At 37.7% G+C, this 17,236-nt stretch overlaps 1 protein-coding gene across 2 annotated transcripts in view; it reads left to right on the top strand.

Moving 5' to 3' along the window:
- LOC143860646 (FAD-dependent oxidoreductase family protein) overlaps positions 1-17,236 on the top strand; it is an 85,877-nt gene that overhangs the window by 63,976 nt on the left and 4,665 nt on the right. For both annotated transcript variants that reach the window (XM_077371392.1, XM_077371393.1), the window contains exons 6-8: positions 10,430-10,622; positions 12,174-12,332; positions 12,481-12,569. In XM_077371392.1, the coding sequence (XP_077227507.1) occupies positions 10,430-10,622; positions 12,174-12,332; positions 12,481-12,569 (441 nt within the window). The remainder of the gene's footprint in view (positions 1-10,429; positions 10,623-12,173; positions 12,333-12,480; positions 12,570-17,236) is intronic.

Here is a 17,236-nt window from a genome sequence, read left to right as displayed (position 1 = left end):
GGATTGATCATTGATAGGATGTGATTTAGAATTTCTCAAGTGAGGGAGTTAATATAGATCGGTATCTTTAAGGGCCCTAGGTAGATTGTGGAATCAAGAAATTTATTTTAGTGGCATTAAATGACGGAGAAATCAGTTTAATAGAAAAAAATAATGTTAAATAAATTGGCGAACCGGTTCCTTTGAAGTTTGAGAACCCCGATTCATTGACAGGTATGGAGATGTTGTGATTGCTTTTGATGTATAATTTTGAAGTTTCATGACGAAAACTATAAAGACGAATGATGCTAATGACAAAAACAAATATGGATGTGATTATTGACTTTGGTATATGCTGGTATTTCGGTGATGCCTTACCATGAACTTGAAATTTTGGATTTATGCATTGCTAATTCTTATAAGCCTTGTCATGGATCTTGTGATAATTAGGATGACGCGAATGAAGGTTACTGCAAGGAAAAGTATGATCAAACCAAGGTTATGGGATAAGCAAAAAGATCAAGAACGGAGGGAAGAGCAAAAAGAGAAATTATTAAGATTAGTGACTCTGTATCCATAGAAATTGATCTGATCCCGAGGAAGAGCCTATTGAGTCAGAAAAAGAAGTAACTTCAAAGAGAAAGACAATCACTGTTAACTCTGACTCTTCTGATCCCTTGAGTGTAGGAGATCAGACACCTCTTTACTCAGATGAGGTGTCCAGTGCGTTGAGAAAAAGAAAGAAAATTGAAGTTGTAGAAGAAGAGTCTGTTGGGGATAATCTTTCAAGTGAATCTGAGGTGCGTAGTAAATTTCTGCTTAGTTTTATGTCCTTTTTAGTTGGTTCAATCAATTTCAGACTTTCCAGGCTACTATATTGTTAGAGTAAGTAGCAAATCAAGGGTATGGGGAGAGGAATTTCAGGGATTAAATTCATTTAAGGGGGGTAGAATGTAACACCCGAAACTTTGATTAATATTCTATAAAAATCTTATTATTAACACCCCAAAAATTATGAAAAGTGTATGTCTAAATTAACCCTAATTGTTATATTATTCAAAAAAAGACTTAAGGGGTATTATGAGCACTTGTAAAAGTCAACGGAGAATGTAACTTTTGTTAGAAACCTCAAAATATTACCCGTATCCCCCAAACGCCTAAAAAATTGCCGTACTCCCAATAACCCAAAAAAAAATAGCTTCCCATTCCAAATTTGGAGTGGGTATGACAAATTCTTTCTCCTCCCTTTTTCCGCCCCATTAAGTGGGCCCACTTGGGGAGTGTAATGTTGGGATTCTTAAAAAGAAAAGAAAGATACTAACCTAAGAGATTTGATAGAATCACTTGTAAATAGGTACACACATGTAGAAACATGAGAAGTTAGAATTTAAAGCAATAAGATAGTAATTAAGGAGGGAAAATAGGAAGTGAATAAGTAAAACTACAAAAATTTAGGAAAACTCTAATTTTTCCCATCGTGTGCAACTCCCAAAAAGAGAGGCGTGCGCACGACTTCCCATCTTCCATTCTCCTTTGAGCGTCACTTAGTGGGCCCAGTGGATGAATCAAATCTTTATTTTATTTATTTATAAAAAAATAGGGAAGATTTCTTAGAGGCCAAGCAAAAGTAAATAAGAAAGAGGGGGGGGGGGTGAATTGGTTGTGTTATAAAAGATTTTACCCTTTTAAAAACTTTTGCAAGATTAGTTAGTTTTCAAAAGCTTAAGTGAATATTCTCTCTTAGACCTTTTGACAAACACTTGTTAGGTGACTTTTGAAAACCCTAGTTGATTATTTCCTTTTTAATCTTTTTATCAAAATACTTGGTGGATGATTAAAGATTACAAGTATAATGTAAATCCCACAACAAGATAAAGTAATAAGATGAATGGTTTCTTTTAGGTCTTTTATCAAACACTTGGTGGAACCCTAGTTGATCTACTCTCTTTAGTTTTTTTGACAGACACTTTGTGGATGGTTCATGCAAACTTAATTAACTAGATTAAAGGGGCTTATTAGCAAGGTATTAGATAAGCAAGTTAATTACCAATGCTAACTACTCACTCAATTCTAAGTGTATAAATGCATGCACAAATAAGAGTGAGGGTGAGAGAAAGATAAGTACCACACAAGAGACACGAAGATTTATAGTGGCTCGGTCTTAATCCCAAGACCTACTCCACTCTTCTCAAGTTTTGTCTCCTTGAGGAATCCACTATCTTCTTCCAAGGAACTTAAATACGGCGTTCCTTCCGCCAAGTACAATCCGAGCGTCCAAGCTCCAAGGGTCTTAAATACGGCGTCCTTCGTTGCCAAGTACAATGTAGAGAAGAAAGGATGTAGCACACTTGCCTCTTAGTAGGCTGATTACAAGTAAATATCCCTCACTCTCACTCAAGAAAAAGATGAACAAATAAAAGCTCTAAGGTCTCAAGAACAATCTAAAGTCAAGGCATAAGAGAGAAGAAGAGAGTGAAAATCTTGGTAGAATGTAGTAAATATGCCTTTAAATGCTCAAGGAATGTTAGGTTATATCATTCTCCAAGTTCCCAAAGGCCCCAAGGTTCATATATATAGGGGAGGTCAAGATATGCCTTTTTTAGGCTCCGCAACGGTCTTCTCGGAGTCCGTTTACGGAGTTCTGAGTGGACCGTTACAGGTTTATTTTTTGAACCTGGACCATTTTTCGGAGCCCTGAGAATTATTCTCGGAGTTCCTAGAAGCCTATATAACCAGCAGGATTTCCTGTTTTCAGTGCTGATTTTCTTTGGGCTTTTGGAACTCAATCTAAGCATGTTAAATGGAATGTCATGTGGGTCTAACTATGTGAGGACACCACCATGATCATTCTCTAGCCATTTAAGTTTGATTTTAGGTTGGTTGTAACTCCCTTTTATGCGTTTGACCTAGACTATACATGATAGATCATATACATTCTAAAATAGCTTGGTCTTCAATCTTGTTAACACTTTGTAGAGGCTTTGCCTTGTCTTCAATCAACTCCTTTGATGCTTGAGCCTAGCTTGGGCCTTTGAGTTGATTTCCATCCTTGTTGGGCTTGAATTCAACCTTGTTCTTGAATGACCTTGTCTTGCCTTTGTATTGGTCTCCTCTTGCTTTGATTTGCCATTGTGTTGATGATGCCTTCTCCATGTCTTTGATCTCATCTCGAGATTGAATGATTTGATCCAAGTATGCTTTAGCTCCTTTGCATTGTGTTTAATCCATCTTCAAGCATAGGCCATCAATGGTGTGTGCTAGCATGGATTGACCTGTGAATTACCTGTCTATAGCACAACACTCAAGGCAAACGATCAGTACATAAACGACTAATCAATTTGAGTTTGTTAATCATCAAAACAAGGTGATTGAATGAACCCATGAGAACCCTTGGGCTAACATTCATCATCCCTCCCATCCATCAGGTCATAGGGTGGCTTGATTCATCCAAACTTCATTGGCAGCCCAACCCCGCGAAGCTCAACTAAGAGGAGCATTTACCAAGTTCCTCCAGAAGACTTTGAAGTTGGGAAATCGACAGACTTATGACAGCCGCATCCGGATTTCTTTCCATAAAACCAGGACTTCTTCGAGTTTCAATTTCGTCCTCCAGATGAGAAATAGCCACCTCCCTCGAAAGATCCCATACTCTCTTCCACCTTCTCCTATCCTCTAGTAATTCTCCAGAGGTCTCTTGATGTATGTGTTCGTTGGTGGAGGCTATCCTTTCGTCATAAGACATCCTTCTCATCCTGTGAAGGATTTTTTCCAGTACCATGATCTCCATGAACAGCTTGCTCTTGTGCCCCCCTGAGCATGAAGATGATTCCTGCTGCAAGGGATCATGTTCTTCCATCTTACTTAGATATGAAGGATACACATAAAACGTTGCAAATTCCAGTCGATTCATATAATAGATTATGTCACCGCCATACGACCACTGGCCTGAACCCAGGTGTCCCATCCCGAAATCCTTTTGCAGTGATAATTAATTTTTGCTTTTGACGGGCCATCCCATCCTTTGGGAGCCTTCTCGTCTTCCCAAGATGAGGCCCTTGCCCATCCCACCTTTACCTAAAAATTAACTAAAGAAAATTTATCACTTACCCAACCCTAGATCCAACCTCCTAACCGTTCAGGGTATAGACCCAAGACTAGAGGAAGGGACCAGAGCTGGATCCAACCCCCTAATCAATGCATCCATAAATGTTGTAATTGCTATAATCTCCTTCAACCCTAGGATCCACGGCTACTAAGTTAGCTAGAAAGGGCCTATCCTACCAGACTTGGAATAAGATTTTAGGAGCTTTAGCAGTCTGTTGTTTATCGTCCTTGATCCTGGTTTTAAAACCAAGATATTCCCCAATATTGTGCTCCCTAGTTAGTCTCTATCTTCGGCTCTCTTACAGGCGATAGTCTTTTCCCGTCGACCTCTCTTTTCCGTGCGATGGTGTCCCATCGTTGGTCGGCTCCTTTTCAGGTGACGATGTTCATGCCGTCGACCTTGTCTCTAGACGATGGTTTCCTCATCGTTGGTTGGTTATCTTATCCCTCCTTTTCCGGGCGATGGCTTTCATATCCATCGTTGGTTGGCTCTCTTACAGGCGACTATCTTTTCACGTCGACCTCTCTTTTCCGGGCAATGGTTTCTTCTTGTCTTCAGGCGACGATGTTCATGCCGTTGACCTTGTCACCAGACGATGGTTTCCCCATCGTTGGTTGGTTATCTTCTCTATCTCCTCTTTTCTCCATCGATGGTTATCTTCTATTAGAGTGGTGCTGCTTGCCTGGTGTTCCTGCTCGTGGTTCTTCATCATTGCTCACGTGCGCACCTTTGGTGTGCCTTTTTTGCTCGATGGATTGTTGTTATTCCCCTGCTGAGGTGCACTGTTCGATCCTTCGTGATTCTAGACTTATTTGCCTTGTTCTCATTCAGGGGGAGACCCGGTTGTGGGTGCTCTCGCCGTAGTGCTCGGAGTTGTTCCTTTTTGGTGGCTGCTGATCTCGACGACCGTACTTTCATTGTGGCCGTTATCTTTTGTTATGCTTTTCTTATGTATTCACAACACCAGCTTGAGGAGTGTTATACCAAGCTGGATGTGTGTATGAGGTTATGTACTTTTTGTTATTTTTAGATGTTTGTTGTAGTTTTCTTTGTACAAAGCTGGAGTTCCATAGCATAGACACTCCAGCTTGACGGGGAGTGTTGAATAATGTCTTAGGGTAGTCTAGACATTAGTTGTAGTAGTTAGGGGTATTGTAGTCATTGTACATTGTTGCCCTAGTTTGGCATGTATATACATCATTTACATGAGGAGCTCCCTAGTGGAGATTCTCCATCTGTCACTCTTCTTCTTCCTCTCTCTACCCTAGCTTCCATATTCTAACAATAACTATATTCAATAGTTAATTTTCTTGGGTTAAAATAAATTTGAAAATCTTGACTTTTAATGCATATTATAACTGTTGAATTTTTAGGGTTATAATAAATAAGTAAACCATGATTTTAAATACATCTATTTTTTCATATAATTGTCAAAGATCATAAATATATATATTTAAACATGTTTAATACTAAAAATCATGGATTTATATTAATATGGCAAGATCTTGAATCTTTATTCCCCTATACATCTATATATACGTATTTTTATTATAAAAGTCTCGAATTGAAACCTTAAACCCAAAAGAAAAGAATAGATTTCTACAAGGATGATTTATTTCAAAAGGATGGGATTTTTAGGGTACTTACTTTGGTATAGAAGAACTCAGACTCCAAGTCAAATCCTCCTTCCTTTTCTTCTCTCAGTCTCTTTTTTCTTTTTCTTTCTTTCTTTTTGTCCCTTTACTCACGTTTTGGGTTGGAAAGTGTGCGCACGTTTTTCCCTTTGTGGGAAAAGGTGAGCCTCTTCTATATGGTGTATTCGTTTCCTTCTTACTTTTTATTTTTTTGATTTAGTTCCTTTTTTTGTCATGCTCTTATTGGTTAATAAGGAGAGTTTGATGTGACTAGGATTTCTCAAAAGAAAAGACACTAGTTCTATTCAAACTAGGGATTTTAATTAAGCTTGTGGGCCACTTACTATAAATAGTAAGTTCGTACTTACTATTTATTAGTAATAGCAGTCTTACTATTTATAGTAAGCGTGAATCCGACGGTCCTAAAGGCCCAAATTTTAATCGGACTTGCAGGGCTGTCGATCAAAAGAAATATATGAACAATCTTTACTAAAAATTAACATAGTAAAGACCCTAGTGGGGTCGGTCTTTACATTCCACCCCCCTTGAAAAGAATTTGTCCCCGAAATTCAAATACCAAATTTTCCTAGGTTAGGGTAGTTTCTAAGATAATATGCTACTAAACTAACACGACTTGAAATCCTTAAAGAACAGTCTAACAATCAAAATAAAATAAGAGTGTACCTCCAAATAATTTCGGGAATTTCTTATATATTTAAGAGAGATTTAAGTATCTAGACCAGTGATGCATTAAATAATTCATTGGTTCTGTGTCTTATGAGGGTTTATCAACAATACTTTATTCAATTTAGTCAACCTAACTACCCTTCCTATGACGTACCCATCTCACAACGAATCATTTCCCTTTCCGATGTGGGATCTTACAATCCACCCCCTGGGACCCAACGTCCACGTTGGGACATCGTATTGTAGGAGAAACGCTCTGATACCAATTGTAATGACTCGGATTTTTGGACAATTATTTTTTCTTGTTTTCATAAACCCGGATCACTACCTAGAAGAAATAGGATACAACTCACAAGTATAGAATAACTAAATATTCAATTGATATATCTAAGAACTCAAATCAAACCTATATTTTTTTTTTGAAAGTTGACAATTTTCATTAATATTTAGAAAGCATTCAGGACCAGAAGTCCCATCCTGCAATACAAGATATTAACATGTTTTTGCATGGGCATACCCAACATTTCTTTCCGCTATTCCGTAGAATTCTCCTATCCAAATCCCCTAATGATCTATCCCAAAAATCAGCTACATATAGTTAAAGTTGTCCTTTCAACAAGTCACAGCCAAGTTCTATACAAAGCCCCCGATGTTCTTACATCTTGCTAAACCTGCAAGACTTTGATCTCCTAACAAAAGCCTCTAAAATCAGAGGCATATTACTTCAGAAGCATCCAACCCAAAACCCTTATCACTGAATCCATTGTAACATCCTCAAAAAGTCTTTAAAGCATTTATTTCACTAAGGAGCCCCGAGGGAACGAGCTAGACTGAGGACTTCTTTAATTCCAAAATAAGTCCGACCACCTCATATACGTATACCTCCTCATCAGGATTCAAAAAGGAGAGTTCCTCATTCGTAGGAATGTGTCCTTCTGATGCTTTCTTCCTACAAATCATATCTTCTAATTTCTGAATTCCTTTCTTTTGGTCCTCCCAATAGAGATGCCTAATATTCTGTTCCTCCAACTTTTTAATGAAAAAGGGCTGTTTATGCAACGGGGTGTGGGATTCCTTAATGGACCATTTACCAGTCAATCTAAAGATTGCTTCCGGGGTATTGCTAGCTTCTTCTTTTAGAATCTTCCACTGCTGCTTAGAGAGGTCCTTAGCAATTTCCTTTTGTGTTGGGTAGTGATTGGCTACGTATTCCTCCCTGTAAGCCAACCTTTTCAGAACTTTTAAGGCAGTTTCCAATTCAAACAAGTCTACCGGCAGCTTTCTCTTTTTACCCCGTCGATGAGAGAAGGAGGAGGGAGGAGATACCGAGACTCTCTGATCTTCCATTAAAACTCAAAATCCCAATTCCAAAGAAGAGAAGACAAGAATCACCAAAAGTACGTCTTAACACAGAATAGAAACAAAACAAAAGCCAATACCCCAAGTCTATGAATAGACTCCCACCATCATGAAAAGGCATTAAATGCACTGAAGTGGCGTTTCCCAATTTCATCATTAATTATTCCTTCAGAACAAAGGTTACCCCTACTATACTTGAGCCATATCAGGTGAATATCAAATTCCTTCACGTTTCTCGACGTGCAAGCCCCATTGCCAATGAGTGGATACACTATCGTAACCGCCTAAACCCAAGACACAAAAAGCTTTTTGACTTCCCACACCAAGGACAGCCCTTACTGTTTCAAGGATTTGGCGAGTCTTAACACTCTTCAAAATTTCCCCCTATATATTATTATTATTATTATTATTATTATTATTTTCCGGATAGTGCCAGAGTCAACCAAAACAAGAAAACGAGATAACTCTTAGGTTGAGCAAGCCACATATGAGGGGCACAAGAAAGGGAAAGGAGAAGGTATAACCCCACCGGATGAAGGTTCCAAGACAGTAAAAGCATAGTTGCCGGAAACTCCTTGGGCGAGGGGGAAACCCGTTTCCATTAAAACGCATTTCTCGTGGTTGGAAAACTCGTTTCCCCTAAAACGTGGGAAACACATTTCGGAAACGTTTCCGAAATATGATAAAAAATTGGAGAAATGTTTCTGAAATGCATAGGAACATATGAGAAACTTATGTAAATCATGCGTGAAACGCACGATAAACGTATGCAACACTCGTAGGAAACGCATGTGAAATGTGTAGGAAACATATGTGGAACTTACGAAAATCATTTTGGAAAATACACATAAAAAATTGTGGAATAGATGTTAAAAAAGAAAGCAATAGCATATATTGTAAGAAAAATAAAAATCAGAAAAATTCAAATAGAAATTTGAAATTAACAAAATTTAAATCTGCAAAACTACATATTTCGTGTTTTCATTGTGTTTCATGTGTGTTTTTTCTGAAACGCTTCTAATGTGTTTCCTAAGACGTTTCTCGTACAATTTTCTATTGTTTTCTCGTTTCTCGTTTCCCCTAATATTTTTTTCAAGTGTTTCACATTTCGTTTCCCACCTGGTAACTATGAGTAAAAGATTCAATGGAGATGGAGATTAGGGGTAAAATTAAGTCCTGTTTGGAGAGGGGGGAGCTCATGTCAGTAGAAAGGGGGTCGGATTCTACTGGGGATGAGTCTTCAGAAGTGGAAAGATAAATTTCATCTGATTCGGAGGAAAAACTATACTCTGACGAGTTCGAAAAGTTGGCTCAATTGGGTAATGATTTGGGAATAGGATATCGGGATAATATAGAAGAAACAAAGAAGATGTTCATAGATATAGAAAAAAAGGGATTCAAAAAAAAAGGAAGGAAAGACCCCGGATAGAGGTAAAAGGGAACTCAATGCTCTCAAAAGCTAAAGACCCTAGAATCGTTTTGGATTCAGATGAAAGATAATCAGTAGAGTTAGTTGGCCTTTCTGCTTGTTGTTTTTTGGAGCTCCTAAGGAAGATAATCTAGGATGTAGGATCTGCAGACGCTGAGGCATAAAGCACCCGAGTCTCATGGGCAGCTCAAATGCTGGTTAACTTTGTTTATTGCTTCTGTAATCTGTAAAGTCAAATGTAAAAATGTTTGTTGAATCCCAGGAGGAAAGAGGATGGGTCTCCTGGGTCTTTCATACTATGTATATCCAGTGGAACAACTGGTCCCTATTGTTTTTTTTTCTTTTGCTAGTATGAATATATCTGTCATTTTTCAAAAACAAAATTGAGTTGAGTTGAGTTGAGTGGTGAATTGGTCATGGTGAGAGGTACCACTCGCTTATGACAGTTCCTGGAAGGAGATGACCTATGTTTGAGTGATGAGATGCAATTTGTAACATTCTGAAGTAATAAAATTTGTTTTTATGTTAAATTTGGTTGATATAATGCTATTATTTATGTTTCTAACAGTTTTATTTTATTTTTTATAAAGTTTTTTAAAATTTTTAACTTTTTTTAAAATGTTCCATTCCACTTACCAAAATAAAACACCGAACGAAACGGAATCTATAACTATGCCCACCCGAGTCGACTGTCTTTTATGGTGGCCGAGTCCACGTCCAAGTCCAAGTTTTAAAACACTGGAATAGAGTTAAACCTAAATTTAACTATTATTGACATGTTCTTGCATGGAAATAGGCTAAGCTTACTTCTCTAGAGAAACCACAGCAATAGCAAAAGTTCTTTTAGAAAATGTCACTTCACATGAGGCAATGTCCTCTTCTTGGACTGTTCACAATACCACTTCATTGTTCTGTTATAATGGGAAAAATTGCATTTCAGAGACTGTTTTTGCAGTCAATGTATTCTGTTGTTTGATTGAATCTGTAAACTATTGGGGTGTTTCTTATTGGATGTAAGTGTTTTGTTGTAAGCTGTAGATCTCTATTTGGTGTTAAATATTTGCATCTTGGAATTTTCTAATGTCTCTTTGGCCTGCTATCTCTTGGAGCACAGAATTCAATTCTTTAGTACTCTGAACTTTTGTGACCATTTTCTCTTCTGCTTTCAATTTTGTCTATAAGTTTTGTCAATCTAAGAGGCTTTCTTTGCTTGATCGTTTCTGTCTTGCAACACAGGGCCATCTTCTTGTGCTAGAAAATTTTAGCCAATTTCGGCTGAACCATGGTCTGATGGAGCTTGGGTATGTTAACCATGAAATTTCTGCTCCAGTTCCTTCCTCTTCTGCTTCAGGAGCGATTGAACATGAAAATAGTGCATCATCCATTTCAATGACAGCCATGACCGATGTGATGGGTAATCTTGTCCTAGGTAACAGTCTAACCTCTGTTTATTTTCCCACTAGTTACTGATTTGCTTGTTTAATTTTAGTAATTAAAAAATGGGTTGCTAGACTTTCTTGCATTTTTTCCATTTGATGTTTCTCATGATTCAAAGCATGGTGTTGTACACCATACGAGCTCCGCAGTTGCCTTATTAGACTGTTGTCGTATTATTCTTTTACTGTTCTGTATTTTGGAGAGTGAGGGATGCTCTTAGAATTGCACTCAAGTATTGGTCTGTAGTTTCAAGTATTGCTTTTTAGTTTGTGTCGATGTTCAGAAACTTGGACCAGTGTTGGCTATTGGTCATCTGCTTTTTTCAGGTCTAACCATAGTTACCGGAAACGTATGGTGAAGGTGGGAAACATGTTCCACAGAAATGCTCCGAAACGGAAACGAAACATTTTGAAAAATGGGTGAAACTCTTGGGAGACGTGGGGGAAACATGGAGGAAACTTGGGGAACGCTTGGGAAACATGGGGGATACGTTGGGGAAACGCGTTTCCAAGAAAGCGGAAACGCATTTCTCTCTTGGAAACACGATTTCCGGAATTTTTTAATTTTCCAGGAAAATGATTTCTGCTTTATAAAGGCAATGATATATTGCCCCACTGTACACACGAGACAGCCCCCTCCAATGTAAAAGAGAAGTGACAAATACTCTAGAGGGTGGTTGTTCCTAGAATTCAATGCTCCATGAGGCTGTTTGGATACATGGATTTTATAATCACGATTGTAAAATCCTGGATTTTGCAAGCTAAACCTGGATTTTAGACCCAAACTTGGATTTTATAAGCTAAACCTTATAAAATCCAGGTTTTAGGTTGTAAAATCCATTTATCCAAACGGCACAAATGTGTTTTAGTATGACACTTTGAGATCCTATAAGCTAAAATCCCTTAGGTTTCATGTATGTTCCCCTCGTGTTTCCCAAACGTTGCCCTCACGTTTCCCAACATGTTTCACATGTGTTTTTCTATCATTTCTTGTTTCTCGTTTCCCCTATAATTTTTTTCACACGTTTCACGTTCCGCTTCCCGTATCCGTTTCCCGACCTGGCAACTCCTAACTCTGCCAAGTTGATGAATAGATAATTGATTCAGGGCGATGATATTTTCACCCCCCCTGCAGTACGTATGCGCCCCCTTATAACGTGATTTGACGTGAAGTCACATTATAAGGGGGGCGCATGCGTACTGCACGAGAGGGGGGGGGGGTGTGTGAAAATATCATCTCCCTTGATTTATTATTCTTTATAAAAATGGAATCTGTAGTCAGTACTGGTGGGTTTAGATGGATGAATTCTAGTTTGAAAGGATTTTTTGAACATTAATTCGCGGTCAAGCAAAAAGCTCTCTAGTTTAGTTCTAAGCACTTGTTTCTTTGATTGTAGTGGCAATGGTTTGTGACATTTATTTGTGATGCCACTATTTAGAATAAATTTTGTCATTGCTTCTAGAGAAGCCCCCCTCTGCAAGTGTTTATTTCATATGTTTATAAACTATTACGTGCTTGTGCCACTTCTCATCTGTGCTTTCAGGGAGCAGCCGCCAGTTCACCGGGTTCAATACAGAAACAGAAGATGCCATCGTAAATCGTATATGGGAACGTGCAGGGGAGTTCTTCCCTTCTATAAAAGAACAGTCTCTTCTGAATTTCAGTAGGGGCAAAAAAGTTAGAATAGGACTGCGTCCTTATAGTAAGCTCACAAGCTTTTTTAATATTAGTATTGTGTAATTTTCATTTTACTTGGGTAGCATTATTTCGTTTTGATACTTCTGGTTTCACTTTTGGCAATTTAAAGAATGTGCAATTATATGATAAAGGTATGACCTTCCTAATTTCAGTGCCTGATGGAAAGCCACTCATTGGACCTGTCCCTGGTTTACCAAAACTATTCCTTGCCACTGGACACGAAGGAGGGGGACTCTGCATGGTAATTTTCCTATTACATCCCCATTGAATGTTTCAAATCTCTCTCTCTCTCTCTCTCTCTCTCTCTCTCTCTCTCTCTCTCTCTCTCTCTCTCACACACACACACACACACACACACACACACACACATTGGGGCCTACTTTGTTAGGATGATCCAAAGCATTCATTTGAAAGGCCCTTACATAGATGGGGTGTGTACCAAAAATCAGCTCCATAGGATCATCCTAACCCATCCATTTGTGGAGGTCAAAATGGACAGACATTATTTGTCCACAAATCTGCCCATTTTTGTCCTCCACAAATGGAGGGGTTAGGATGATCCTATGGAGCTGATTTTTGGTACACACCCTATCTATGATAGGGCCTTGCAAATGAATGGTTTGGATCACCACAGAAAATGTGGGACCCATGTGATTGGGGCGCTTAAGCTCACCATAAGTTTGGTGAGCTTAACACTTTCCTCATATATATATATATATATATGAAGAAAGTGTTTATATATATATATAGCTGTGTTACTGCATTGCCTGCTTAAATTGTTTCTTTTTTTTTTTTGTTTGCTTGTTTGTTTCTATACTTATAGCTCAAGTAGTGGAAAAAATTGATTGACAAGCAGGCGGGACATGTTGTGACAACCTCATTAACACACTAGAGACATTATTATTCACAAGAATATTATTAAAACATACATATATGTTGATCAAATTTTTATAAAAATCATTAAAAATAAATGTAGACGCGGGTCTATGGTGGAAACTTAGTACATTACTCATTTTCTTTGAATTGACAAAAAGAAAAAAAAAATGTATTTTAGACATATTGGCCGATATCATTTGGAGCCCAGCCAATATGTCTTCAAATATGGATTTTCAAATTCTTGAGGATAACTAACATCATTTGAGGAATTAAACCCGTTCTAAGGAATCAACTTGATGCAAAGCAAGTTGCAAATTTTTTTTATATAACAAAACGTATTCACGAAAATGCCAGAAAGGGACATGCAAAACTCTCTTACTGTGACTACAGGAGGATTGTCAGTGCTAGTGGTCTTTGGGACTATCCACATGTTGCTAGTCTAGTTTATGTTCATGCTTTCATAGGGATTTGCTATGTTTTTATTGGCTCTGTCTCTGTGGTCCCTAATTGCATTATTTATTTTTTCTTTTATTTGATGCATGTGATGAGAGAGCACCGCTTAAGATGGTTTGGGCATATCCAACATAGGCCTTTGGATGCTCCAGTGAGAAGAAGTGATTCGTGCCAAGTTGATGGAGTAAAAAGAGGTAGGGGCAGACCGAAAACAACTTGGGTAGAAGCAGTGAGGAAAGACTTGCCGGCTTGGAACATAACAGAGAACATGGCCTTGGATAGGATTGAATGGAAGAAAATGATCCATGTAGACGAACCCAACTAGTGTCAGGAGTAGACTTAGTCAATTTGATCCGGGTAGATCCTTTCACCTTCTTCATGAAAATTTTCTAAAGGATTTATTAGCCGACCCTAACTAGTTTGGGACAGAGGCTTAGTCTAGTTGAGTTGATGCATGTGATGAAACTATTAGTGGTAGGCTCCATTTTCATAGGTCTTTCTTGGAATTTTCTACGCTTCCTTTAACCAAAATGGGGAGGGTGTTTTGAGTAGTTTTTGAGAGATAATTAAGGAGACCCCTTTTCTCTCCCTTCTTCATGGAAAGGTGGATTTTTAAGATTTTTTTGCAAACTATCTTGAGATCAAGACTTTTGATTGTTTTTTATTGTGTTTGTGGCTTCCTGTACTTGCATCTACGCCAGGTTGGTATCTGAGTAGAGGTTGTTCTTCAACATGCCTCTGACAAGAACACTTGGCTCTGGTCTCGAAGAGACGGACAACAAGAAGAACTAACATACTCGCACAGTCAGGTGGAGATCCTGACCAATTGGATAGCCCAATTAGAGAATCAATCCCAAATGGTTGATTCTGAAGTTCCTGAATCCTTTCCATGATCGAGTTCTATAGAGAGATTCAATGTGTTGAAGATAAAGAGAAAATAACCATTAGGAGACCGGGTTGAAGATCGACCTTCCTAATTTCTACGGGAGCTTTTATGCAGAAGAATTTATGGATTGTGTTTGCATAATGGAAAGAATATTGGAGTTCAAAGAGCTTCCAAACCACAAGGAAGCCCAACTTGTGACTCTTAAATTACGGGGGTGTACATCCTCTCTTTGGATGTAGATAGAACAAACTAGGGTATGATGGGGTAAGCAAAAGATTCGGAGTTGGGAGAAAACAAAAAAGAAGATGCAAGAGGCATTTCTACCCTTCAATTACACTCAAATCCTTCATCAGGATATCCTAAATTTTCACACAATTTGGATGATCATATGAGCTCATCAGAGAGCCCTCACATTCCATAAACAAGTTACTATGGATCCAACAGAGGTGCTGGACATCAGTAACAAAACTCCCAATCGGTTCCAAGCTGTAGGGTGGGTCTCCTCCACGATCGCACCCCCATATTGTGTGCATCCGCACCTGCTGCAAATCTTGGCCAGCAAACTAACTGTTGGATTACTTCAACTATGGAGAGGCCCGGCATATTTCTAGTAATTTCCTGACGGATGGCTGTGTGGGACCCGATCCTGCGAGAGGGGCGTGACCTGCCTCCCTCTTTTGGTCTCTCGTACCCATGCGAATGACGTGTGCCTTTTTATTATTGATATGAATCATCTTTTCTATGAACTTGTGATCACTAAAGCAATCCGAATTTCACACAAAAGAGAATAATCAGAGTCGCCACCTAGGTAAGAGACCTAGGACCCATAAATGACCAGAAATCTAGATTCGTTACCTGATTATGAGAATGAAAGGTATGAGAATTACCACCACATGCACCATTCTTGCCTGATAAACCGGTCTGCAATTCCAAAGTTAACTCTCTTGAATTTCTTTTAAATGGCTTATTTGAACTCTTTTGATGTGTGAACTATGTGACATGCATCTTAAAATATAATTTCAATGTAATTCCTAAATGTGTATCTTGATTTTCTTGATTTGTTGGAATTCAATCTATGTGAAAATTTTCCTAAAATTCTAATTTGGGGAAAATCCTAAGTGATTTAATAAATTTAATTTAGGGTTTTAAATGAGAGAAGAAATAAAAAAAACTACCCTACAAAAAACCCCACTGATTGTGTGTGGGGTCGACTCGTGCGGGGAATGTCATCCAAACATCCAAGCTGCCTACGTACCCAAGCCTCACTGGGATCAGAGTCGGCGTAGTTCGGTGGCCTAAACTAAGCTACATGCCTAAGACATCTAGGACACTGATCTAGACTCGATAGACTGTTTCAACAGTTTTAGAGAGATTATTTAGTTCAAGTCGAATAAGTTTTATTATCCTAGGACTTCATCTAAGATGTTATATGATCCTATCTAAGTGCAAGACAACCCTTAGACTAATGCAGGTGGGCCCTACATCTTACGTTAACTAGGTTTGTCCTATAGGGGAAAGGGATTGACTAGTGAAACTAATCTAAGGGTCAATTGCTAGTAATAGTAATTGACCATGATGAGGCTGGATTCCTAACTCTAGGACACCCTAAAAACCTAGAACGTAACGTAAGTGTTCCTAAAGAGGATCTAAGGGTTCCTACGAAGTGGGACCGCAATCCAACGGTTCCGATAAACTTGAACTTGGGTTTGCCCATCCTAAATTCATTAAGTGAATTATTTTCAGTTATTTTAAAAGTTCTTAACATCTAAAACATAAGGCTCTAAGGGGTTGACCAATCTCATGCTTGAAAAAATAACATATTATAATTTAGACGCTAAACTATCAAGGATTGATCGCAAAAAGTAAATAATCATGAATTCAAGCCTTGCATGTAAACTAATCTAAGATAGCAATTTTACAAAGGAAGTATGTGACTTTTTGGATTTCTGTTTAATTGGCTTAAGGATTTAATACATGCTGGAAAATTAGAGTTTTCTGGAAATTTTCATGAGGTTTTGAATTAATTTGATTTTTAAGTGAATTTATTAGAATCGGACCAGAATCATGATTTTACAAAGCATCCTATAGCAAACTAAGTTCTCTGTTTCAGAAACTTTGGGATATAATGTGTTCTGTAAAATTATGACTTTCTTGAATTTTTCATGATTTTAGAGATTAAATTCGATTTTTAGTAATTTTTTCAAAATCGGACCAGATTCATAACATTACAAAGCAACTTATATCAAATGAATTTCAATTCGAACCAAAATTTTAAAGTGACATGGTGATTATGAATAAGGTATATTGTAAAAATTTCATCAGATAATATTATGATTTGCTATGTATTCCAGATTTAACAAATAATGGCTATTTCGGAAGAATAAATAAAAAAGCATGCATAGTGGAATCCTAAAATCATGATAAAAATTAAGGTATACTGAATATGAATCATAATATTTTCTATCCAAATTTCAGAACTCGAAAGTTAATATTTCTCTAGAAACTCAATTTTTAAGGAAAGAGGTCAATCGTTTTCTTGAAATCCAAACATGTTTTATCATAAAAAATTTAATAACCATATCAAAACTTTACAAAAATCCATGAAAATTTTTCTATGACATACCAGTAACATATATTACTGGTTTGTAAAGAAAATTTCCGAAAATTATCAAATTTAATATGAAAAAGAATTA

The sequence above is a fragment of the Tasmannia lanceolata genome, unplaced genomic scaffold (assembly GCF_043159265.1).
Source record: "Tasmannia lanceolata isolate RefF3 unplaced genomic scaffold, GAP_Taslan_0.1 ptg000037l, whole genome shotgun sequence".
In the NCBI taxonomy this organism is placed as follows: Eukaryota; Viridiplantae; Streptophyta; class Magnoliopsida; order Canellales; family Winteraceae; genus Tasmannia; species Tasmannia lanceolata.
The sequence above is the reverse complement of the archived record's forward strand: the minus strand, read 5'-3'. Positions and strand labels throughout refer to the sequence as shown.